This window comes from Trachinotus anak, unplaced genomic scaffold (genome assembly GCF_046630095.1).
Source record: "Trachinotus anak isolate AG129_WGS33_773 ecotype Australia unplaced genomic scaffold, CSIRO_AGI_Tana_v1 ptg000014l, whole genome shotgun sequence".
NCBI classification, from domain to species: domain Eukaryota; kingdom Metazoa; phylum Chordata; class Actinopteri; order Carangiformes; family Carangidae; genus Trachinotus; species Trachinotus anak.
In genome coordinates this window covers 9564271-9589550 of record NW_027273865.1, presented here as the reverse complement: position 1 = coordinate 9589550, position 25280 = coordinate 9564271, and the positions used below count along the sequence as shown (strand labels likewise).

Sequence of the window (25280 nt, the reverse complement as noted above, 5' to 3'; positions counted from 1 at the left end):
ATTTAAACATTCAGCTTTGAGAATGGAGGCTGCAAATGTAAGAGGTGAAATCTCATCGGCTTTGTCCCACAATTAGCATTCTTGCTGGCTGTTCATATTTTCTTTCCATCATCAGACAAAAAGTAAACAGATGTTAGGGGAGAACATTTTCCAAGAAACCAATTTAATCACTGAAATTGCTTGAGGTCATGTTACAGAAATATGCCGCCTCTCTGATCTGGCTGTGTGAAGGAACTTGTCCTACAGCAAACAATCAATCAGTCCTGTTAACAAGCCCCAGAGTCAGACTCCCCACACTCGTCATTTTAAATCCATCCATCACTAATACGAGCCGCCATGGCAGCCGGAGCGCTGCTGCCAATACATGACAAGATAACAATGAGACAACAGCTAGCCTCTCAAGCTCCTTCATTCACGTCTATTAAGAGCTCCCAGCGTTTGTCAAACTAAACAACCTCGACTACAAGGGCAATAAGTTAGACATCAGTTTTATTGTCATGTCAGGTTGTATAGCCGCTAAAGCGCTGATGGGTCCACATCCGTCCACAGTGTTGCAAACACCCACTCTAGTCAAATCTAGTTCCAGTCAACCTCATAATTCATGACTACAATATGAAAACAGAGCCAAAAGCCTGCCTGGCGCACTGTGGATTATTCCATAAAGAAAGGCCTATGGCCAAGCTCTCATGTTTGTGGAGGGCCTGGAGGCCAGGACTTATCGTCTGGGGCCCAGGAGGAATGACTGGAGGGGGGACAGGCCCTGCCTTTGTATCTTTTGGTAAGCAGTCAGTTATCTGCACATGTGCCCCATTAATTAGCCAACATGGGAGCCGGGGCTAGGGGCTGTGTTGAGGCTAAGAGGGGGTAGCGAGGCAACTCTGAGGTCCCGACTTTCTATCCTGATGCCCCAGGGGCAGCTGGGTACGCCACCTGTTAATGAGCTCTGAAGTGGTCACTAATTGGACCTCTGACTGTGGACCACCCAGGGAATCAGACAGAGGGAGAGTCCACATGAAGACATAAAGGCCACATGCAGTTTACAGGGCTTGCAGACAAAACAGATAATATACACTTTGTCAAAAATTGTATCCTATTAACAAATGGATTAAATTAATTATAATAACATTGTTAATTTTGATGAGGACTCTACTATTTATCAAGTGTCTGAAAACTCGCTGTTTTTCTTACCTCATATAAAACTGATGTTTTAGAGATACATGTTTTTTACAGGATAGTGACAAAATGAGTTAAGATTATTATTATGATTCATTTCCGAAGTCAAAATGTAACCTCATTCTTTCATTCTTTGGCTGAACATATATTGTGATGAGACTACACTGTGTCAGACTGCTGAACATACAGCTCTTGTATGAGCTGTAGTTTGGAAATGGTTGTTAGCTGTAGTACCTGTGTGTTTTTGCAAAAAAAAAAGAGGACTCCTTATTTTTGAACACACTTGTTCCAGCCTTTAATTGCTTGTCAGTGCCAAACTACTATTTTGTCAGACGCAGATGTTGCATTTGTGTTTAATTTGTCTGTTTACAACAGTTTGAGAGCGCCACGTACTGTACATCCTGCTGGTGTCACGCTGCAAGTGTCAGACTGCGCATCAGACTCTGATTGATGTCTGTGTTTCTTCGTGTCGGGCACGTTTTCATTTCATGTGTTGTGTGTATCATCATCATCATCATCATCGCGCTTCCTTCATGTGCATGTGCCTGAGTAACCGACACGGTTATTTTAGTGTGACACAAGAGGCCCTGCTCTCCTGTCGCGCTGTCTGTCAGACGCTGCTGTTTGGAAAAACAGACCGGGAGAGCGACGTGCCAGATAATAGCTCTGGCCCAGCATGAGATCCTTTAACTGTTACATTAATTGCAGCACTACAGGAGCAGCACAGGACATGATCACTACATTTTGAATGTCTTTTTGTGTTTACTGTTATTAATGTGTCCAAAGCTGTTGTAAAGTGGGGGGTTTGGGGTCATCACTGTGTTTGCAAAGTCTGCTTTGATTTATGCTGTCAATTCTCTAATGGTGGGCGGGACAGATGAAATGATGGGTCGCCCTCTTCTTCGCACTCCGGTGATCTAAAGTACTCTCCAATGAACAATTCTCTCCGGCCGTCTGCTATTTATCAGAAGTGATGCCAGATCTCATTGAGGAAACAGATACTTTCCACAGACTGCCACTCAGCTAGCGAAACGGGTTGGATGCACTTTGATTAAGATTCCTCTTACGTCCCCACCCCAACCACCCTGCCCACATTAACCCCCTGTCAGTGGCCCACAAAGAGAAAGGGCACGGCTGAGTCTGATTTATTTCACACAGAGCCCTCATAAGCGCACAGTTGGCCACCCATCTCCCCCAAAAGCCACATCCAGTCAGCCCTGCAGGCCTCTCTTTTTCTCGCCTCCCCCCACTGTCCCGCCCTCACGCCGCCTGTCACACACACTCAACCTGTCACACTGAAGAAGACACAAGCACAAAGACGAACCTGAATCAAAAGTAGCTGATTAGCAATTAATGGTGCATCATTGTATTTGCATCAGGACCGTGTGCACAGTGTATATGTGCATGCAGAGTGGCGTTGTCAATCATGCAGTGTGCGCCCTGGCCCTCCCTCCTCTGTCCTGCCGTCCTGCCCATGTGCTCCCTTAGGGGTGCAGCCACTTATGGCCATTGACACCCTCACACTTAGACTCAAGCTGAACACGGGACAGCAGGACAACCTCCTGCTGAGCACAGAGAGAAGCTGAAGACTGGAGACTGCACCACCACATCCTTTTAATGGATCTATACCTAACAGCTGATTGAGCCGTGTCTGAAATTATCATTTCATTTTGCCCCAGAAACACAGACTGAATTATACACAACCGATGAGACTGTGGATACTTGGTTGTTTACTGCAATGTGGGTGTCTGAATTCTGCAGTCAGAGACAAATTTTTAATGGAAGGAACCTGGCACTTCTTAGTGTGTTTGCTCTCTGCTTGTTCCAAGGATGCAGAGGGCTAGAGGTTTGGACCGTGGGTGGGGAAAGTGGGCAGAATACTTCTGGGTTCTCAGTCCCTGTGGTGTTATTGTTGACAGAGATGGGAGTCGCTCAGCAAGGGGTCAGCGAGGAGGCAACACCAGCTCCCACCACTGAACATGAGGATGACAACTCTTTGGGCTACACAGGTACTGCTGCTGCTTTCCCATGACACTTTACACTTCCCCCTCAACTCACAAATGTGTTGCTTATTTGTTACTTCACTTGGATGTTTGACCTTCACGGTGCCAAGTGATGTATGTGTGTGCAGAATGGTTTAACATTCGAGTTTCTCTGTGCTAAATTTAAATCTGACTTTAAGTCGTTTACCTACAAGCATCATTTTGTGACATCACAGCTAGTTTGGAGCCAATCATTGGTTGAATATGTAACATTCACAAGTGCGATGTGGAAACTTGAAAGCCCCATACATAGACTCAGAATGCATTTTTAGTGAAGAGGGAAACTTCAAGTGTTTGTGCATTTATTCATAGTTCTGGACTTTCCAATGATCGAGGCGCAGATATAAATTTATTATTCCAATCAGAACATTTAAAACATGAGTGGAGGGGATCTTTAATGTGAAATTGTTCCATACATACACATAGTACGTAAATAATAAGTTGATCCTAGGTGAAGAAATGTTTCTGGGTTATTTGCTACATTAGATCAAACTTTTGCACTGGAGCAGGATACATTCACATATAATCAGAAAGCATGTGTTGTCTATCACACCAGGTACACAAACCTGTTGTACATACTGAACAAAAATATAAATGCAGCACTTTTGTTTTTGCTCCCATTTTTCATGAGTTGGAATTCAAGGTCTAATACTTTTTCTAACCACACAAAAGGCGTCTTTCTCTTAAACTGTCTTCACAAATGTGTTTAAACCCATGTTTGTGATTTTTTTCTCCTTGGCCAAAATCATCATCACAGCATGCCTGGGGGATTGTTGTGGATCAGAAAAGAGTCAGGCCACCATTTGCCTCATGCAGTGCGACACCTTTGTACAGAGTTGATCAGGTTGTTGATTGTGGCATCTTGGACCGCTCCTCTTCGCTCCTCTTCAGTGGCTGTGCAAAGTTGGTGGACATTGGCAAGAAGTGGAACATAGTGGCATCAACGCAGATCCAGGGCATCCCAGGGTGACACATCTGGTGACTCCACAGGCCATGCAGGAATTGGGATGTTTAAAGCTTCCAGGAATTGTGTACATCATGCTGCAACATGAGGCGATGGCGGATACATCAAGAATGGCATGACAATGGGTCTCAGGATTTCATCACAGTGTGTATCATTTGTGTTTAGAGAAAACGCCTTAGATCTTTTATTTCAACTCGTGAAAAATGGGAGTAAAGACAAAAGTGTTGCAGTTATATTTTTGTTCAGTATACATGTCATTGCTGAGAATTGCAATCAAAGTGATTGCAAAAAGCACCTGGAGGCCAGTTGTTTACATTTTTCAATCAGACATTATCCCACATTTGAAAGGTCTTTGGACAGAATAAATAAGCTTCAGTGTGACACCAGTTTCCACATGTGTTTCCATGGCAGATGTATATTTCAACACCATCTCCACGTTGTGGCTGCTGTGAAGAGTTTCTCAGTTTTGAGTGTGGGAAGAGAACTGTGGAAAAAGGAGGCACAAAGAACCACTTTGAGTGCATCAGTTGAAGTAGCTGATATATCTACTCAGACCATAGAGCTGGGAAATGAAGAGCCGGAAAAGGGGGGTATTCACCTGAGGGACTGACGAGCACACACAAATAAATCAAGTCTGGAGGGAAATACTGATGAAGCACGAAGCATGAAGGGGAAGGGGTGGGGGGTGGGTGGGGGTTCGCAGTGTGTTGTTGCACTAAGGAGACCCTCCTCTCTAGGTGATTTACTGGACCTCGCACAGCTTCAGGAAAGTGCAAAGGAAGTCCAAATGAGTTGCTGAAACTGCTGTGATGTTCACCACTGTGTGCGGTAGCTTGGCAGATCTGGAGTTTATTTTGCTTAAAACTCAGACAATAGCCGACAAAACCACACAATTATCATCAGTATCACACTGTGTCTTTCATCAGTAGCGTCAAAACATTTCAAAAGTTTGAACCCAATCAAATAATAGTACTTGAATCTTTAAATTTAAACTCTGAGTCAGCATATCTTCCCAGTTCCCAGTCGCTAACAGACTTCACGTGCTCTGACTGAGGCTTTAAAAGAAGAAAATCGTGTCATATCTGCCTCACTGCATTTGGGTTCATCTTTAGAGGATATAAATCTGTCCGGTGGACAGTGCCAAGAGTTCGTCTTTAATCTGGCCATTTAATCCCATCTGTGCATGAAAATGAAGGAAAGCGATCTGGCCCAGTCAGTGAATTGGAAATGAGACTAATGTGCCCTAATACCTCAGTCTGCCGCTGATAGAATAAAGTGGGCGGCTGCCAAAGACTCCATTTTCAGGGAGCATGACTCGCTGACTGGATAAACTTGACAGCTGCCAGTTTTAGCTAAGGTGAAAATGGAGTGCAGCTTCAAGTGCTACAGTGAAGCAGTGCTTTTTTTTTTTTCTGTGAGTCTTTGCCATGTGATCTCAGTGACCTTCATGGAGATGCATTGATTTATGAGTAAGCTCTACACATGACGTTGAGGAAGAGGAGTGCTACGTGCTTGTCATTCTTCCTCGTAGCCTGTCGTAGCATCTTAAATACAGGATAGAGATGTTGAGGCAGAAACTTTGGACCAATATAACCAGTACAGTAACCTGACATTCTTGAGTTCATATAAAACTAAAACCAGCTGGTGCAGTACTAGGCAGTGACATTGTAATGTCTTACAGTCTCCTGGGACTAATACAGTCCACTGTGAATTTTATAAGGAACCACATGCTGACCTGAAGCTTGCAATACATTAAAAGTGTTTTTTATTGGTCCCACAAGACACTGACTCTCAGCCAGATCTAAATTGTTTCCTGATATCAAAGAGCTTTGCACAGAACTTCATTCATAATAAATGAGGCTGACCTGTGTGAAGGCAGTGGATTAGAGAGGCCCACTAAAACTCTTGCACTTACACTTTGCTGGCCGCTGCTTGGCAGGCAAACGCACAGGGGAGACAGGTCTTTGGTTCCTCTGCCTTGACATTAAAGCCGAGTGTGACTTCAGAGAGCACATCAGTGCTCGTATCCTCCCTCTCCACTGACAGCTACCATTGCGTTTCCCATAGATCACAAAGGACGGGAACTTCAGAGAGCTGCTCTGTTTGTGAGGTTATGGAAATAAAGATAAGGTGAAAGTGAGGGAACTGAAGGTTGCCACGCTGTCATCACTGATTGGCTACAGAAGGAAGGGGTCCAGACTGCTGTGATACAGCATTTTATCTTCTCTCAAATTGGTCGTCCTTGAACTGTACTGATGGATGTATAGACAAGTCATTTGTGAGCAAGTCTAACTAAGAGCTGTGGAGTCAGGGAGGTTAATGTTGCTGAACAAATCACAGGTTTAAGAGATAGCATAGAGAATATCCATTGTCACGCTCAGTGCAGTGCAGGCTCTTACTCCACATTTCTATGGTGAAAATATGAAAGCTGCACAGCCAGTGATAAAAATGAAGACAGTATTTGTGTAACTTTGATAAACTGTTCACATTTGCACCTTCAGGGCAGCTGATGCTATTGACTGAAGTCTCTCCTGTTCTGTGTCAGTACACACACACACACATACACACACAGAAGACCATGAGCACTCAATCCTAATTTATACTTCAGTGAAAAGTGCTAGTTGACATGTTGCAAGATATAAATGATTCAACACTGTGTCTCAGTCAGTTTTGCTTTCATCCAAGACTCAGACATCACAGACTCCAAAATACTGCATATTTCACACAGCTGTGATTGAATGTAGGAGTATTCACTTAGAAAATCATACCAGGCTGGTGTAAGTACCATGGTGATTAATACATAGACCACCGGGATGGATTAGACCACCAAAACAGTTATTATGCATTTTTATGTATGTTCCCTTTTCTCCCTAATCCTTCTCCTTCCTGTAAACAAGGTTAAACATTTTTTTTGTTTGTTTCCAAAATATCCAGCATTTAAGCATCTTGACATCTTGCTTACAGAATATACTCAGAATAGCTCAGCTGAGCTTGACCTCTAGCTGCTGTAGCAAGAACACAGTCTGCTATCACTGAATAATGAACACAAAGTGTTGTGTGACACAGTTCTGTCAGCTGACACTTTGTCACATGACACATTTTCACTAAAGGATACATTAGCCTTAAGCCTTATTTATACTTTCATAAGAATGTGTCATCCAGTGTGCCACGAAGTTCTATACACAAAGCCACTTGTGAGTGTTTGTAATAGGTGATGGGAACCTACTGGTTTTTGTAAGGTCACAGCTGTGACTGAAAAATTAAACATCTGGGGCGACCCGACATGCGAGTGCTGAGGGTGCATACGTGGGTGTAAATGCCCTGAGCTGCGAGTCTCCGGTTCGAGTCCAGACTGGCCCGACCATTTGCTTCATATAAATCCCCTTCTCTTTTTCCCACACTGCCCATCTGTCTTCACTGTCCCTGTCAAATAAACACATAAAAATCCCCAAAAAGTAATGAGAAAAATTAAAAGATTTAAAAGATAAGTATAAAAACAAATAGAGCAGTCAACAGCATTAGTAAAAACACACAAGCATGTCTCTTCCAGCTTCTTTTATCCTCTGGTATCATAGAACTTGTTCAATGTTTCCAAAGCAAAATGTTGAGCAAATACAAGAGCGTATCCAGTTATTCTAATCGTGTATACTTAAGTGAACAACTGTTGTGTCAGCAAACAGAAATTTGGCAATCCTTTTGAAGTCTGCTAACTGTTCGAGTCTCTCTGCACATGTATCACTGAAGCATTTGCACCATTATTCTGGATGTTTAGGCAAGTGGAGCTATTGCATTTTCTTTCCCATACCATTCCCACATGACTGCACTGACATGCCAGATAACTAAGCAACATATTATTAGTATTAGTATTAGTGGACATTAGTATTAGTACACACAAATGTAACCCAATCCACACATAAGACAATGCTTACACACACATTTAACAATCTGTGAATACAAGTAAAAAACTCATATATATAAATATATATATATATATATATATATACAGTATAATATATACATTTGAAATATATACCTGTATGTAAAATAGCCTACTTTTTTTTGTTCAAGTCAAGATGTAGTTAATTGTTACATTTGTTGACATTGGTTGTTATTTGTGTGTGGATCAGACTGCATGCAGTTGTGAACACCATAAATCTCACAAATCATTGTATGCATTTGTTTTTTATTTATAGATCATGAAACACACGTCTGTCACCAACGCTGAGAATAATTTATGCCCATATTTATTTCCCTCTGAGTTTCTTCATATATTAACCTGACCGACTTAAACTTTAAATGATATGTTGTGCTTTGCACAGTCACTCGCTGTACAAGAAACAATCACATCCACCTGAGCACAGCCAAGCTAGGTTAAGAGGAACAAGAAGCAAAAATCAGCTCATTTCACTTTCATAACTACAGGGAAGGTAAATCTAACCATATTTAATACTGCAATGAGAATCAATATCCTTTTTTAACTTTAGTATAGAACAGGTCACAAGTGTAGCTTCAGAACGGAGAGGCTGCTTACACAGTCTTCATGTTCTTGGACCTCAGTGGGAACTGAGGTGAACTTCAGTAGGCGGAGATCGGCTGCCTGTCTTCTCCTTATTGAGGTTGAGGTGGAGGTCTGTGTCTAAATACATGGCACTAACAGCTTTTCCATGAGAGAGATGGAGAGCTCTGTTCTCTATTCGCCCTGTGCTCTCATTACTGGGCTGTTGTGCTGCACGGCCTTAAGTCCCCCACCCTGAAAACCAATTTCCTTGACAGTGCCACCCCCCACATATATTACCCGAGAGTCACCACAGCATCGGTGTGTCACATCTCCACGACCCTCACTCGTGTTCATCAGTCTTAGTGCCCAGATAATCATGAAACAGGAAGGAAAGAGGGTGCTACATGTTCGGCTAGCTGCACTCTCACACATTATCCCCACTGCAGCAGCAGCACTCATTCCCTACCAGTGCAACAACGGAGAAAGATCCCTGGCCACGCCTGGAGGAGCAATTCACTTGAGATATAATTAGGTATAACCATGCACTAATTCCCTGCATGCATCTTCCCCACAGCCTCTGTGCTGCTGAGGCCAGTAGAGGATTTTTTTTTCCCCATCCAATCTCTTTTCATCTCCCTGATCCACAAATGGGTCTATTAGCCATTCTTGTCAGGATAGCAAGTGGAGTAATGTGGTCAAGAGGCACTGAAGATTTGAGATGGGAGTTAGCACAAGCACGCAGAGGTCAAAAGCACAAAGACTATGATGTGAGAATTAAATTAGAATATTCAGATTCACGTTTCTAGTGTCCTCATGATAATTGGGAGAAAGATTGGATAGGGTTTTGCTAAGTGCTAATAATCAGCTGCTCCTGCCCCGTCAAACACACTTTAATTTCTCAGTGAGAGTATGATTGTTTACTTAGGATGTAAATGTGTCACATTCTTCCCCATCTCAAAGGGGAGAGGGAAAAATGTTTTGGCTCCCTTACACTGACTATATATTTAACATTTCACACACTGGCTGTGTAATCTGCGACCTCTCTGTCTTCCAATACTAATACTATTTTCTAACATCTTTGCAGTTACACAGACTTAGAGCATTAGAAAATATATTCTGATGATCTATGTCAAACCACTTTGTTGTACTCGTCATAAAGTGTCTAGAGAGAACAGAATTTCCATGCAGCAACAATAGTGTCAATACTATGCCCCCAGGTACCGACACTATTCTCACATAAGCCACAGTGTGGTGCTTTGAGGCCATAATCTTGACAAAAGAGCTGGGACACTGAATAAATTTTTCTCAGCATTATAAACACGGAAAAATGACTCTTCGCATTCACAGAATTTGATCCATTAGGTCTGATTAAACCTATGGAAGTGTAATTATATCTAATCACAGTGCGTTCATGTGTGCGGGAAGCCAGCAGGTCAACCCGCTCGACCACAGCAAGTCTATAGTGCACATGCTCTCTCTGCCCGAAGATATAAAAGCAAAACATTCATGACGCATGTGCCCGACAAGCACCTGTTGTATACAAGTTATAATTAACTTGTTAAACTGAAACATACAATTCACCCTAGTTGCAAGTGAAAAACAGACACTAGCTCCCTCATAAATTAAAGATTTTTTAAATAACCCGCCCACAGCAGCGTCCCTGTTATTAGGTCTGACAAAACAGTGTTCATAGTCTGTGTGTTCTTTTCCAGAGGTGCCTTTGCTTTCAGATCAATTAGCCATTTTTATGAGCAAACACATAAGGAGAGCTTCTCCACCTTACTGACGGCCCTGTGAACTCCTCCCAGCAGAAATGACTCTAATTACTGTCATCCATGAGTGACGGCTTGACGATCTGTAAAATCATTGCTGGTTTTATTAGTAGTGATATGACTCATGCATAGTCATGTTAACATTCAGCCAGAGCAGGACCAGTATGAGCTGTAGGGGGCTGTGGAGGCTCAGCACAGTGACTCAGTCTCAGCAGGGCTCAGGGTCTGTGTGACAGAGGGGAGAATATCAGGAGATTGCGGAGGGGGCGGGGGGGGGGGGGGGGCTGTAAATCTGAGCAGCACCTGCTCCCAAGACCCTGGCGCATGGTGTGAGGTCAGCCGCACCAGATATCCCATCGATCATATTTATTACATTCAGTTTGTTTTGGCAGCTGATCGCACCAGGGAAAGAGAGAGAAAGAATAGGCTTTTCATTTGAGAGACGGGGGAATGCTTTTAGCATGAGCAGTGTCTTTGCATTTTTCTCAGCTCTGGGTCTTCAGAGAGAGATCCGTCATTGATGTTGGCTCTAAGGCCCCATTGAAACCACAACTACTGCAGAATGATATTCTAAGTACAGTTCTGGAAAGTTTCTGGACGTTACAACTTTGAGGAAAACAAAATTAATGTCCCATCACTTCTCAACTCTGTGGCACTATGGGTTTGCAGTTGAGGTTTGTCAAGAATATTGAAAGAACTATTTGTGTTTTTACTTGTTTGATTGATTTCTCTTTAATAATATGGAAGAAAAAATGTAAAGAACCACATAGAATCAGGAACATTTATGTAGCCCCCCCAAAAAACTGCAGAAAGTAGTTCAATCTGGGCAGCCTATGGCCATGAAATTTCCATATTTGGTACAGATATTTATGACCCCCACAGGATAAATCCTAATGACCTTGGTGATCGTTTGCCTTTTCATCGAACATGAGACTGACTTTGCTGTCTGGAGTGAAGCAACACAACAACTACACAACAACTTGGATTGAGTTTTCACCCTGTGCCATCGTCAGTCATAGTTTATATTTGTCTATTTTGATTTATGACCAAATATCTGCAAAACTAATCCCCATTGGCCTCAGCTGTTTTATGTTTAGTGCTAACTACACAACAGGACTAAACATTAACACTGACATAGCATTAGCTAAAAACTGAGATGGTCAACATGGAAAACATTATACCTGTTAAACAACAGCATGTTAGTGTGCTAATGCTAATATGCTCATTGTGAGCATATTAGCATGTTGACATAACATTTTGCTCAATGCAGAAAAAGTACATCCTGACAGGGGCTTTAGTGTGATAGATAATCAGCTGTTGTCTCAAAATGAAACGACAAGGGAATCAACACACACACACACACACACACACACACACACACACACACACACGTGCAATGTGTAAATATTTGATCATCTAGAATGATGCTTCCTCCATTACTCCTGTCTCGAGTCTGAGAACTGAACATTTTTACTAGTTTGCCAAGTCTAAGAGTCGATTGTATGGTTTCACATTAGTGACAAAGTCCTGAATGTGGAACTGCTTCTCTTTAACTCAACACTAACAGAGCTGTTTCAGCTGTCACTGTCAGTGCTGTCACATCTGTACACCAAGAAAATATTTACCCACTGAACAAAAGGCCCTTTTCAAAAACTAAACCTTAACAGCTGAAGCTCAGATACAGGGGGATCCAAAAGACCACTTTCCCAGTCACTTGAATGGGAAAATGGTCTCAGACTTTTGGACTTTTATATAATGCAGTTGCAATGATGAAGAGATTTTTAAGCTCCACTCTCGGTCGGGATCGGGTGATTGGCCGAGGTCCAGTAGTGATAAGAACAAAGGAATCCCTCAGCTCCGTCACCCTGAGCCCCACAGTGAGTCAGTAAAGCTCTCCTGTCTCGAAACCAATTAAGCCAATTAGGCATGAAACACAATGCTGCTTGATTTTGCCATTGTGCATTTTTATGAGGGAAGGACACAGCTGCATTCGATAAAAAAAGGAGTAGTTCAAGGACAGAGATACTTTAAATTGTCTAATTGTGCTTACTGTTATGCCAGAGTAATCATGCATGGAAATTCCCAAATTGTATACTGTGGTGCTGATATGCTGCATAGCAAATCTTAATGTTGAATACTTGCTACTAACATAACAAACTTCACATCTTTCCACATAATCTCACAGGAGCAGAGCTTCGACAGAAGCAACTAGTAAACATCTCTCTGACAGCAGAACTGCAGAGCACCAGCGCGAACTCCGTCAGCGTCCGTCGCCGCAAATATTCCAGCGACTGACTGTATTTTGATGTCGCTGCCAGGATGTTATGTGATAGCTGGGTTATTTTAATCAGCCTCCACAGGCCATGTCGAGGCTGACGCTAAACAGATGCTAATGTGAGGCCCATTAAAAGACACAGGGAAAAAAGGGATTCAGTGTGTGCAGGCAAGCGGAAAAGCAACAGCCTGTTTATCGCCTCATCCTGCTTTGTGCTCCAAACCTCGTCGCGGCATCCTGTGAAGCCCCCCCCCCCCCCTCCCACAACCCCTTTCTTTCTCCTCAGTGTCCCCCAACCCGCCCCCGCCTCACATTTCTTGCGTCATGCATGGGGGCATTCCCTGAACAGGAACAGATTTGTTTAGTTTTCTGTCATTTTCTTTCACTGGACCCCTGTCTTTTTTTATCATGTCTGAAAGCTGAACAGAGAGGCTATAGTGAGAGGAAGAATGTTCTCACTCTCCTGTTTATGTTGTGTTACACTCTGCTTTGCATCTTAACTTGCTTTGTTTCGCCCGTCCTTTTCTCTGCTCTCTGGCATGCTCTCAATATAATAGGGATGAGACATTTTTTTTGTCTACTCCGCTTTTTAAAAGACTTTTTGGCTCGTTTCTGAGGTTTGTCTTAGTGGGTTAATTGTATTTATCCTGGGTTGGTGCCCAGAGTGATACATTCTTTGGTTCTCATGTGGAGCTGGAGGGCCAGAGTACTGTCCACAGTGGACAGGTAAGGTGAAATGGCCTGACAATCACTGAGGTTTACTGCTGTAGTTGTTCCAGAAATATGACAAGGCTGCACTTAATGCTTCACTTTTAGTATCTGTTGACATGTGGCAATGTCTAAATATGTTTGATTTTAGCTGACCTGCAGCTGTGCTTTGAATTTAACTCAGTTTTTTGGCTCTTGGCTTTGTTTTAAGACCAATGTCCAACAAATTCTGTTGATGTGTTCTCTACACTTTAGTCCATATTAATTAACCTTAATCAGTCATTACTTCAAGCACAAGCCATCTTCATTTATCACAGACACGTATCAAAGTGTTTGGCTGGTCTGCAGTGAGAAACATTACAGAAAGTCACTTCAAGTCAATCACTGTTGATTCCTTATTATGACAGGGGCTTGTGCAGTTAGTTGTGACATGGTTTGTGCTCCTGGAGCTTCATCACTCCCTCAGCGACCGATTAGAAATGATTAGTTGCCATTTTTAGCGGTGGCACAGTAACACCAATGTGATCTAACTTCCTCGGGGCTGCAGGTCATCTCTCCTCTCCTGCCTCACATCTCCTCTTGTTTCTCACCCCTTCCTCTCATCCTTTGTGTTTCTCCCATGTTAACAATCTGTCATCCCACCTGAAAGTCGTCTCAGTCGCCACGGTGCCACGACAGAGAGGGAAGAGCTCTCCGCCTTGCATGACAAAGCAGCCTTCGTTTAACATGATGCATCCTGCAGACCACGCGTATCAATCACGCAACAGTGACTTCCTACAGGAAGTTTTAAAAATAAGAGGTTCCCATATGTTGAAGGCGACTGGATAAATGTTGAGTCAGATGAGTAAATGTTATTCCATATGTTTAGATGCCTCTGTTGGGGAGAAGGAGTGGACAGAGCTATGAAATGATGGCTGCCCATTGCCAGCTCTCAAAGGCTACACATTTGAATTGCTGTTTATAAAAAACAGAGTTGCATAATGAATAAATAAAAGGATTGCTCCTCAAGGACAGGACACGAATGATAAAAGGCTGTAGTGAGTGTGAGGCAAGTGAAGTATGGTAACCATCCAACTATGGTGTCTGAAGGGAGATCAAACATACTGAACCTGTGACTGTCACACTCTGTCCAAGGTGACTCCAGCTGCAACTTTGACAAGTCTCTGTTTACCTCCTGACATATTCAGGAGGCAAAACTTCAGCCAGCGGAGTGTGAAATCCCAGACTGCATGACTTTTTCTGAGGATGGAAAAGTTTTTTTTTTTTTTTCTTATTTTTCTGTCTGCTGGGAGTGTTATGTTTGCTTTTCAACAGGGAGTATCTTTTTGAGGGGGAAAGGTTTTGTTTAAAGCCATCTTGTTTGGTGAGCTGGCGAGATGGAAATGAAAGCCATTAAATAGTCTTAGTCAGGGAAAAGGGAATGTGGGCTCCTTTGCCTCACCCTGCCTGTGTGTCACCCCATCACCTCTATGCTGAGGGGGCCTACGTTTTTGTGTGGGAGTCCAACACATCTGAAAAGAGGCTCAGCATGTAGCCTACAGGATCCCCCGTCCTGCTGCCTGCATAGAAACATCATAAGAAAAGACGGAACCTCCACAAACTCCTTTTGAATATTAAAAGGGAGAATTATCGGAGATGAAAAAGGCCGGGAAGATGAGAGACAGTCTCTCCATTGAGCCACGGGATGGCGAGATGGAGAAGGGAGTGAACTTCACCAATGCACATTGTATATAGAGTTGCCCTCATTAAGATCCCATCATCCTCCGGGGGGAAACATTGTCACTGGATTTAGGAGACCAGCCAAGACTGCAGGGGTTTATGTATTTGGCAGATCTCAAGGGTAGCAGTGTGAAGGGCTCTTGGTGGGAAGTGCAGCAATGTTTGCAGTTTGTTGCTGTTTTTGGGAATTTTCAAGAGGACCTTTGGACTGGATTTTTATTATTTGCCTCTTTTCATGGAATACCTGAGATGTAACTAGGGCAGCAGCGAATTGTGGAATTTGCTTTAACATTTCTCTGCAGATAGACCAGACCGCAGCCACTGAACTATCAAGACAGGTGTATTTTTACATGATCGTTATATGCACATCTTCTGGCTTTGTGTTGTCCACACACATCACCATGCAGATTGTGTGTTTGCTGGTGGTGCTGTTCGCCGTGCTGGTCATGCTGGGAGTTCCTAAAGACCATAAGGGTCCACACGGAGCCCATCACATCACCGGGTCACAGAAGTCTCACTGGTGCAAACGGCTGCCTAATAATTTAGGACTTCACCAAAACCACCAGACTTTGAGGCACTCCCACAACAAGCCACACAAATGTAACCAGATCTATCACAGTAAGTACAGGAAGTGCTACATTACATAACTGTCATCCAAAACATAATGACACATCAAATCTTTGATAACATTCACAGTTGTTTTTTTTCTCTTTAGAGGTTGTGAGAGTATGAAAGCCCTGAAATGCTTTGCAGTCAGGGATGGGCAAGTTTTAATCCCTTTGTGCTTTGTATATTTTTGGCAGTTGTTTAGTGTGAAATGATTTGGTTGTGATGTTAAAAGCTCTCTGCTGTCTGTTCTGCCATTACAGCCTTGACAATGTGTTGTTTTTCTTGCCTCTGCTGGTTTGTTCAAGGATGCAAGGGAGAGGGAAGCGAGAGGACAGAGAGGCTCCCAGTTCTCGAGGCTCAGACGCCATAACTTGTGGCAGTCTGTGATTGTTTTTTTTCTTTTCTTTTCTTTTTTGACAACCATAGTTGAAGGGTGAACCCAAACCTGAATACAAAAGGGTTTGATGCAACATTAAACTATGAAATTGTGGTGAAAATGTTTACGTCATGGTCAAGTCCAAGAGCAGCCTGCAAGCATACTGCTCATTATGATGGGCTGTGCTTTGAAACTTAAGCATGCGTGAAAAATAACAATTTAATAATAATTAATATCAGCCTGTTTTTCACTTTTTTACACATACCTTTTTCTGTTATTTGCATTGAATGTGAGAAAATGAGAAATGAGAGCACTGAGAGTTGCGTGATAAAAGTATCTGCTTTGTGCGTTATGTCGGCTTTTTATTCTCTGCTGTTCCACATCAAACATTTAAAATGCTTACATCCCCTCGTATTAATCAGCCCTTCCAGACACCCTCCTATCCTGGTGGCTCTAAGTGGGGACTATGCTGATAATTGCTTCTATGTTACAGTTCCCTGCTGCTGGCAAGAGGAAATTTTACGATTTGATTGGTGGTGCTCAGCTGAACAGCCACTCTGCAGATCCAGGGCTGTAAAAGCTATCAGCAAAACAGGACCAAGTGGAAATGGAGTGTGTAAAACTGTAATATAATGCACACATGGATGATTGAGAAATAAAAACATGTTTGGAGTTGAAAGACAGATTTTTGTCTGAATATGCAAGTTGGGTAGCGTTCATCATCGTGCAGACTCCAGCAGAAGTCTCAAACGACTGAACAGAGACAAGTAAGGATCACTGAGGGGGATAAACTGAAAGTAATGAACAGTTAAAGTAGATATAAGTACTTTTTTTTTGTATGAGGAGAACTTGTTCCTTATTTCTGATGACTAAGTTTAAAGTGCTTGTATTTGTACTTGTATTGTACAATGTGCTAAATGAAGCGCTGTCATGCTCCTGCTCAAGAGAATAAGGGCTATTTATAGGCTCCTCTCTTTATTTCTGACAGTGCGTATTACAATGAAACATTAGTCCTTGCACCTAATAAAACATCATTTAAAACAGCCACGTGCTCACATTTTATAATAGGGATGGAAGTTAGTTTATGCACTGACTTGTCATTCTCTGAGAGCAGTGTGGGAAGCACAAGATACTGTATAGAGCCATGCTGTTACACTGCATTCAGCACAAATGAGCTGAATTTAGCTATTTCATTGAATGTAAGTTTTTTGATGTGAAAAAATGATTATGGTTATGACTCTATATGTTGTTTCCCAGCCTGCAGTACTGCATTTCTGAGAGAAGTTTCTATGTGACACATGATACAGTTGAAGACCCACAGGGCTAGATGGCAGTGTTACAACAGGCACTATAGAGGACATATGCTCAGTGGTCTCTGCAGGATCCGACAGCTCTTGCTCGATTCATTCAGGCAACCTTCACTGGAGGGCGCTGTTTGGTAACAAATGTTCGGTGAAGCCGACACAGAGGCTTTGAGCAGATCAGAGAGTCTTCTGCAGTTCTCTCTTTCCGCCCTCCTCCCCGCCGTCCACACATTTACCCATTTTACATTTACTCTGAATGCAAAATGATTTGTGCGGTTATAAAATAGCCCCGTAGACCAGGCTGTAGGATGAAGTGATCACGCCGCTGTAGAGAGGCAGAACTGAACTTAAAAAAAAAAAAGATAAAAAACAAATTTGCATGGTGAATCCAAAGTTTATGTCACACTGGGGGTAAATGTTAAATATGTTAAATGAGGAACATTGATCACCACATAAATTGTTGGGCCAAATTTAAATATATAGCCGGCTAGTACAAGCAGTTTGTATTGTAGTTTTGTAGTTCAAATAGAGCACTAATACGCATTAACTAGTTTTCTTTGGATTTATATCTGAAGCTTGTATGGAAAACGCACTGAGAGCTGTTTTGAAACGTCATGAATGAAGCTCTCTGTCCATAACAAGCAATTCAGGCCTGCATGCAGCCCAGAGGCATCAGGTTTTACATGTAAAAAAAAAAAAAGTTTCAATGAAAATGGTGCACCTACAGTAGACTATATCATTTTTATGCAGTTGTAAGACAAATGATTTAGTCCTATAATACATTTCAGAAGGATAGAAATAGCATTTTATAGCCAAAGTAGTTTCTAATGTTGAAATATAAATGGACTATGAAACCACAGGAGACAAAACAAAAGCATAAAGTATATTTGAACCAGTTATATAATAACTATTGAGTTCCAAAAACATACTGCTGTGTTAAGTCCCTCTAGGAATATCGCTGGAACAGGCTGTTAAATTTGTTTTCAGTCAGGAACCGCAGAAGGAATAAAAAACATGTCCGAATACTTTTATAAGCTTTCTCTTATTATTGGACATAGTTAAAGAAAATACAGGATCCTGCCAGTGCGCGCTATGTAACTGCGCTGCTCAGTGGGATCCAGGCGGGAAGAGGTTAAATTTCTTCTCTGGGAAACATTGCCGGGTCTATGGAGGGGGTAGAAAGGCGCATACCAAATTGTCGAGGCATTCCGCTTTCCTTGAATGAAATGCTGTGAATATGAATCCGTGTGTCCCCCCTCTCGCCTGAGGTCCGGGGATCAGTCGGAGTTGCAGCAGCGGAGGAGAAACGGGGGGCAAAGTGATGGAAAAGTTGCACTGATCTTGTGCGTGTGGATCCGGTGGATGAGGGAGGACAGGACCAACTCGCAAAGTTTCCGATCTCAAGTGACAGATTCAAAACTGGACTGAAATAATGTGACTGCAAGGACGCAGCCTTCTAGCCTGGACTCCAGCGACCGCCCGCGTCATTTTACTCACTTTTGAGTTAACTTTAAGTTTGCAGTGGATTTATTATTGATCCTGTTTTTTTCTTGTTGTTTTTTTTTTTCTTTTTGCACAAAGGAACTAAATGGTTTGAATGAGATCGCCCGGCTGGTCATTGAGCGCTCGGCAGTAACGGGATGAATTCAAAGAAAGGATAGAGCTGTGCTTCTTCTCTGCTCTGATATTCTTCCACGGTTTTAACACATGCTCCCACTCAGTTCAGCTGATCTGCAGAACCTGAGTTGAAATTCCGGGCTGTTTGGAAACAGTTTTTTGTGTTATTTTTCCATTTTTTTCACACTTCTTCTCATCCATAACCATAAGCCAAAGCCAGCTCCTGATAAAACTGCTCCTGGACTGTTGTGATATTTTGTTGGGTTTTTTTTTTTTTTTTTTTGTGACCCTCAAACCAAAATCTGGGTGTTACGTTTTCAAAATCTGGATTCTGAGATTTTGACATGAAGGAGTGGATGCCTAAGTGTGTTTTTGAATAATTTGGATTACACTAGAACATTTCTCATTAGAGAGACGTTGAATGATGTCTCCAACTTTTATTGGATTTGTATTTCTCCATGTAATTCTCCATGTGTGCTCAGGTAAGTCAATCGTCATTATTACCAGTCATCTGGTTGCTTTAGTCTTTTTTTTTTTTTTGGATTTTATAAGCTGAATTTTGAAGCAAAAAAAAGTAAGAGGAGAAAAATATCCCAATTCATTTCTTATCTGTGAGGATTAAAAAAAAAATCCTGTTCTTATTATTCAATTGTTATTGTAAAGCTGCAGAACAAAACACTTTCACTTAAACTCATTCATTGAAGTCTATATTAATAAAATATATGCCTTCTCAGTGAAAAATGTCTGCTGCAGGGCAAATGTAGACACAAACTTTCCCAACCATCATTTTGAACATTGGACTTTTGTTAAAAACAGTGAGAGTGTGTTAGGCCTCGCTCTGATTTACAGTATAAGAGGCTCATCTCTGGTGTGTAGTCACAGTTTAATGCTTTGAAATGAGGATCTTGCAATTCTGATACCTACCAATGAAATTTTCTCTCTTGTCCAGGAAAGTCAACTCAAAGAGGTCATCTAAATTTTTAAGAGCTGAGCACACATAAAGTCACACATAAAGTGCTGTACCCATGTGGGATCAGTGGAGAGAGTAGCTATCATTGGTCAAACAGACAGCACAAGCCCCTGTGGAGACCATGTTTCCGTGTATGTCATGATTCTGCCCATGGATGACTTTTATTGCTGAGTGCAACATTTTTTTTAAATGCTTTTAAGCTGGAAATCTGCAGCATATCAAATGACATTGCTTTTTAATTCTCAGTGTCTTTTTCAGTTTTATGCATTTTATAGAGTTTAAGTGGAGCTACAAAAGTCTGGTTTCACTTCTCTTTGTCTGGTTTCACCTCTCTTTGTCATCTCTGTTATTCCTTATCATCTTTAACAATATTCCTCCTCAACCATCACATGGGTGTCTTTACAGAGCTCATGGATCTTGATAGCTGGGGTTTTCCGTGTCACTTACTTCTTAGTTAAGAGGAAGCAAAAGCTTGCTGCACTATTATAAGACCTTATGAGATGTGTGTCCTGAACTGGACATAGTATGGTGTTTTACACAAATTTGTTAAAATCTCAATCATAAATAGAATCGTTAAAGAGAAAAGGACAAACAAACATGAAATATATAAGGTAGTTAATCTATTTACATATTACTCATAACAAAACTACAGTACCAGAGAAGCAGTAATAACATCGAGGCCCTCTGCTACTGTTTATTGTAACTCCAACACACCTATGTAATTACCTAAGTAAAAGTCATTGTAATTATTTTCAAGTTTAAACCTGAAAAGCCATCATGGCTCACCTGCAGTCTGCTTACAGATGTTTCTAAAAGTGAAGTCTTTCTGTGTGAATGTCAGGAACCTCAATCATGCTCAAACTGAAATGACTGTAGATTCTCCAGTGCTTTCAATAGGACATCCTAAAACATCTTAAACCCCACATCCAGTAAAATATCAGATGGCCTCTGTTAAAGGTCTTAAATCAGTGTCTGATGGCTTTGTGGTCCATTTTATTCAGTCTCTGTGCTGAATTCCATCATGCACATTTAAATGTTACTCATGCTTCCTGATTTGTTTCCTGAATTGGGTCTTTGTTTTCTGTAGAGGGGCAGATATGAGATAGGGAAAACCGGCGACACCAGAGTAGTTTGAGGAAACACTGTAGCACCTAAACAGGAAATAGGGTCAGAGGTGAGGTGCATTGAGAACTGTAGGTGGCGGCTCCATCTGCTTTTTTTCCCCTTAGCCGGATCCTGAGCTTGAGTTGAGCCAGTAATGGTCCTGTCCTGTGAGAAAGACTGTCAGACACCAGGGTTTCCAATTACGCCTAGCTGTGGAGATGTCTGGGGATGTTTTCTGGGGAGAGGTGTGAGAATAGGGCCTGCTAATACAGATGGACTGGACAGAAGATACTCAAAGGATTGGTCCTGGATTAGACACTAGTGTTAGGAAAATTGGATTATACGCCACTTGCCAGGAAAAGATTTCATATTTGCTGCTAATTGGAGGGTTAACGACTTCATTCTAGTGAAGGGGAGGTATCGAATCTCTTAAATAAACTCCTAATGGTGTTCAGTAACATATGTGGATCACGTGAAGATTATTGTCACATTGCTGGTCTCGTTGTAAGAAAGTATTTCTATACCACTTTTATGTGTGAAATAGAGGGAGCGAGATGAGATGACCTTTGACCTTGTCAAACTCGTGGTGACTTGCTTATTGCTGCCTTGCCCTGGCTGAAGGTTGTAAATAGATACCTTCATCTATCCCGTCTCACCCTGTTATCAGGTGATCTGTCCTCCTGCTACGCACTAAATGGTTGTTATCTCTCCTCCAAGTGCTCTTCAGACCTTATACTCACCTCAGAGGTGCCAGTCATATGAGGGCAAGAGGTGGCTACACTCACACTCAATGTGACGCTCCAGATTACTCTGAGGAGATAAGGGCTGTTAGAGCAACATATATTGAGATATATATTTCCAGGCAAATATCAGACCTCTTTCTAAAATGCGAATCCTTTGGCTGATTATATCCAAGCAGAATGGTGAGTGTGAGGATGTAACGGTGCTGATAAAAATGCGGGCAGTGGGAGTGGCGCCCCGGTAATGAGCCCCAGCCCCAGCAGCACCTAGCCGCTGAGGTCTTGACAAATTGAGTCGTAAGTGCTGATAAATTGCAGAGATCTCGCACATCCTACATCATGCCCGTATGACAGGACACAGCAGGCTGCAGAGCCAATTAATGACCGCAGGCCACAGGTGAGACCCATCTCTGTCTCCTGTCCTCTCACTATCGCCGCTCACATGGCCTGAAAACATACTCATTAAAGCCAACCTCTTGCCTCCACCTTCTCTCACAGCCAGCTACCCACTCTTTTTCATCAGCATTGTGCAATAGTGCTGTGGTATTCCAAATAGCCCAGAAACCATGACGCTTTTCAGAGTTTAACCTTGCGGTACGGATGTTGTGCGAGGGCAGTGGCTGTGTTGAGAAATGTATCGAAGAAAGAGTCTCACGTCTGCTGTGTCACCTCTTCACCTGAGTGGAAATATCTCACACCTGTGTGAGGTGACAGTGCCCATAAAGCTACATCTCTATAACTTCCGCTAATACACATTAATCTGATCCTAATCCAAATCAAGCAGCGTTTCACACTCTAAGATCCAGGATTAGGCAGACTTTGGCTTAGTGAAACCACATGGAGGAATGTGGGAGGGCGGCCCGTGCCCTCTTCCTGTTCATGAGAACCGTGGCTAAGTCATTAATGACTGAGTAGATAAACATTACAGAGCAGTTTGTTTGAGGGCAGATAAATTAGGCGGTGACTCTTAATGATCTGCTTTCTCCCAACTGCTCTTCCTTTAATGACCTAAAAGCGCTGCTTAATTGGATTAATTAACAAATCCATCTGACGTCAATAGGTTGTAATTTGCCATGGCCGTAGCCTGACTAAAATGCATGTCTGCAGAGAGGATTGAGATCATTTTATGAACGCTGTGGGTACATCCCAGTGCCCTTTGTGTCAACCTCTTGGTATTTCACATTCCTTAGAAATGAACTGCAGTGTCTCACCAGGCTTCAGCTCAGACTGGGAATAAGAATTGAGGACAGTATTGCTCACTGCTTGCTGATAATGTTGGTATGGCTTGTTTAGCAAGTAGGACTTTAACTGACTGTCAGTGTAAGATCTAAAAATGTATAGCGAGACAGAGTTAAGCCGTCTACACCGAGAATACTCTGGAACATAACTTCATATAAGCTTTTTAGTCTGGAGCTGCCTGATACCGCGAGGCAGCAGGCGTGTCCAGGATATTAGACTCTTGGGTCAGTCAGTATACTTAATGCATCTTGTTCTGACAGTGACGTGGAGGACAAACATTCCCTGCTGCCACTTGGTGCAGAAGTGATAAATGGTGTGTCCTCACAGGATGAAAGGTGTTGTCTGGTTTCTGTCTCGGTTCACAAATGGCACGCGTTGAATTCCCACAGCTTTGCCTCCTGTTTTGAAAAATGCAAAAAGCTTGTATTGCAGACAGTGACACATGAGCAAATTACATCATACTAATCCACATCTGATTGTACACTGCATATGCATGTTTACTGGATGTAGCTTCGGTGTGGATTAGTTTCCCCGTGACTCCATTAATATAGATGTGAGTCAGAAGGAAGAACTGGGAGGTGGGGAGTGTGTTTGTGTATGTGTGGGGTGGTGAAAGGGGGTTTAAGGAATCTCTTCATCCTCTTACCCATCCCCCACTTTTTTTTTTTTTTTTTTTTTTTTTTTTTCTGGCCCAATTTTTTAAGACCTGCCTTTTTTTGTGTGCCGGTCAGCGCAGAGCCTTTCTTAAATAAAGCCGGCCGACACGCAGAAAAAAGCCTGTGGGGACGGGGAGGCCACATTGTGTTGCCTTAACAGGGCGATTGTAAGGCATGGAGGAGGGGAGGAGAATGGTTCACGAGGGACTGAGGGTGTGTGAGGAGTGTAGATGGTGGAGGGGGTGCGGCTACACAAAGGCTACCCCAGGGTGTGGAAGGGGGTGGGAGGGGGTGGAGGACGAAGTGGTGGACGTAGCAGTCAAACATACCATGATACACCAGCTCAGGGAATACTCTTGATCTGGCTCTCTGTGCTCACACTGCATATTCTGACTGTTCCCTCGTGGCAGCGAAAGTGCTGATTAGGGTGATAGTGGTGGAAAACTGTGAGGCAAGGATGCTGGTGTTGTTTTTTTTTTTTTTTTTTTTCTTTTAAAGATGGACATCTGGGGAGAGGTGAGGTTGATTTTTAGAAGTGCTGAGTAAATAAAAGATCCCGGTACGAAGCCTCAGTGCGGCACTGAAGGTTTGTTTTGGTGTAATGCGGTACGACCAGCGTCCCTCATGTATCTAAATTCTGCACGCTCAGGAACTCCCAGAAGGCTTGCCCTGGGCCTGGCGTTTGCTGTGGTGGTGGAGCTATGCTACCGTGGGGTGCTCTGCGTTGTGCATTTTAAAAAGGCTCAGACCTCCCTCCCTTTCATTTTCTCCACTGGGGAGACTGAGAGATGGCATTGAGGACAGCCTCTCCCCAGTATCCTTCTTTTCTTTCCCACTCCCTGAGCTCAGGCCTCCTCCCAGCCTCTGTGACCATTCTATTACCCTCTCATTGCAAGGCCTGGATACACTTTTGAAATGCTAAACCTCTCTTTGGTTATAACTGACAGGGGAAAATACCATTAAAGAGGCTGAGAGGAATAGATTAAATTAGCAGTTAAAAGAGGGACTGCTAATTAGTTGATTAATGTTTTTGGTTCCTCCCCCTCTCAGCTATATTGTTGTAGCTGCAGATTCCCTCTGGTGACAAGGCTTCCCTTTCCTATCAAACATCATTCCCTGTTTATTTAAATATTTCCAAACATATTCTTTTTGAATCCACACAGTGCAACTGATGCATTAGGAGATTCATGGTCAGAAGACACTCTCATCCAGAGCTGCATCAGCAACTTCATGTGCGAGTTCCTGGGGGCTAATTCTGTCACACAATAGACGGTGATAAAAGTAGGAGGGGTGCTCTCTATTTAAGAGGAAGAGCTGGAAAACATAATTAATGAGAAGGTGACCTTGAAATTTACTATTACAGAACTGCTTTTGAAGGCGCTCCCACCATTCAGCTGTTACCATGGTGAGGGAGATTCAAATAACTGGGTGAATTTCCAACATGTAAATACAGAGTCGCTCTGAGTTGGGAGATTAACTCTAATCCTGATCTATTATCAGGCTTACCTACTTTT

General features: G+C 42.6%; 1 protein-coding gene across 1 annotated transcript in view; it reads left to right on the top strand.

Moving 5' to 3' along the window:
* The window catches only part of robo1 (roundabout, axon guidance receptor, homolog 1 (Drosophila)), a 218489-nt gene that overhangs the window by 73686 nt on the left and 119523 nt on the right, over positions 1 to 25280 (top strand). Inside the window, exon 3 of the mRNA XM_071496345.1 lies at positions 3093 to 3182. Within this exon, the coding sequence (XP_071352446.1) occupies positions 3093 to 3182 (90 nt within the window). The remainder of the gene's footprint in view (positions 1 to 3092; positions 3183 to 25280) is intronic.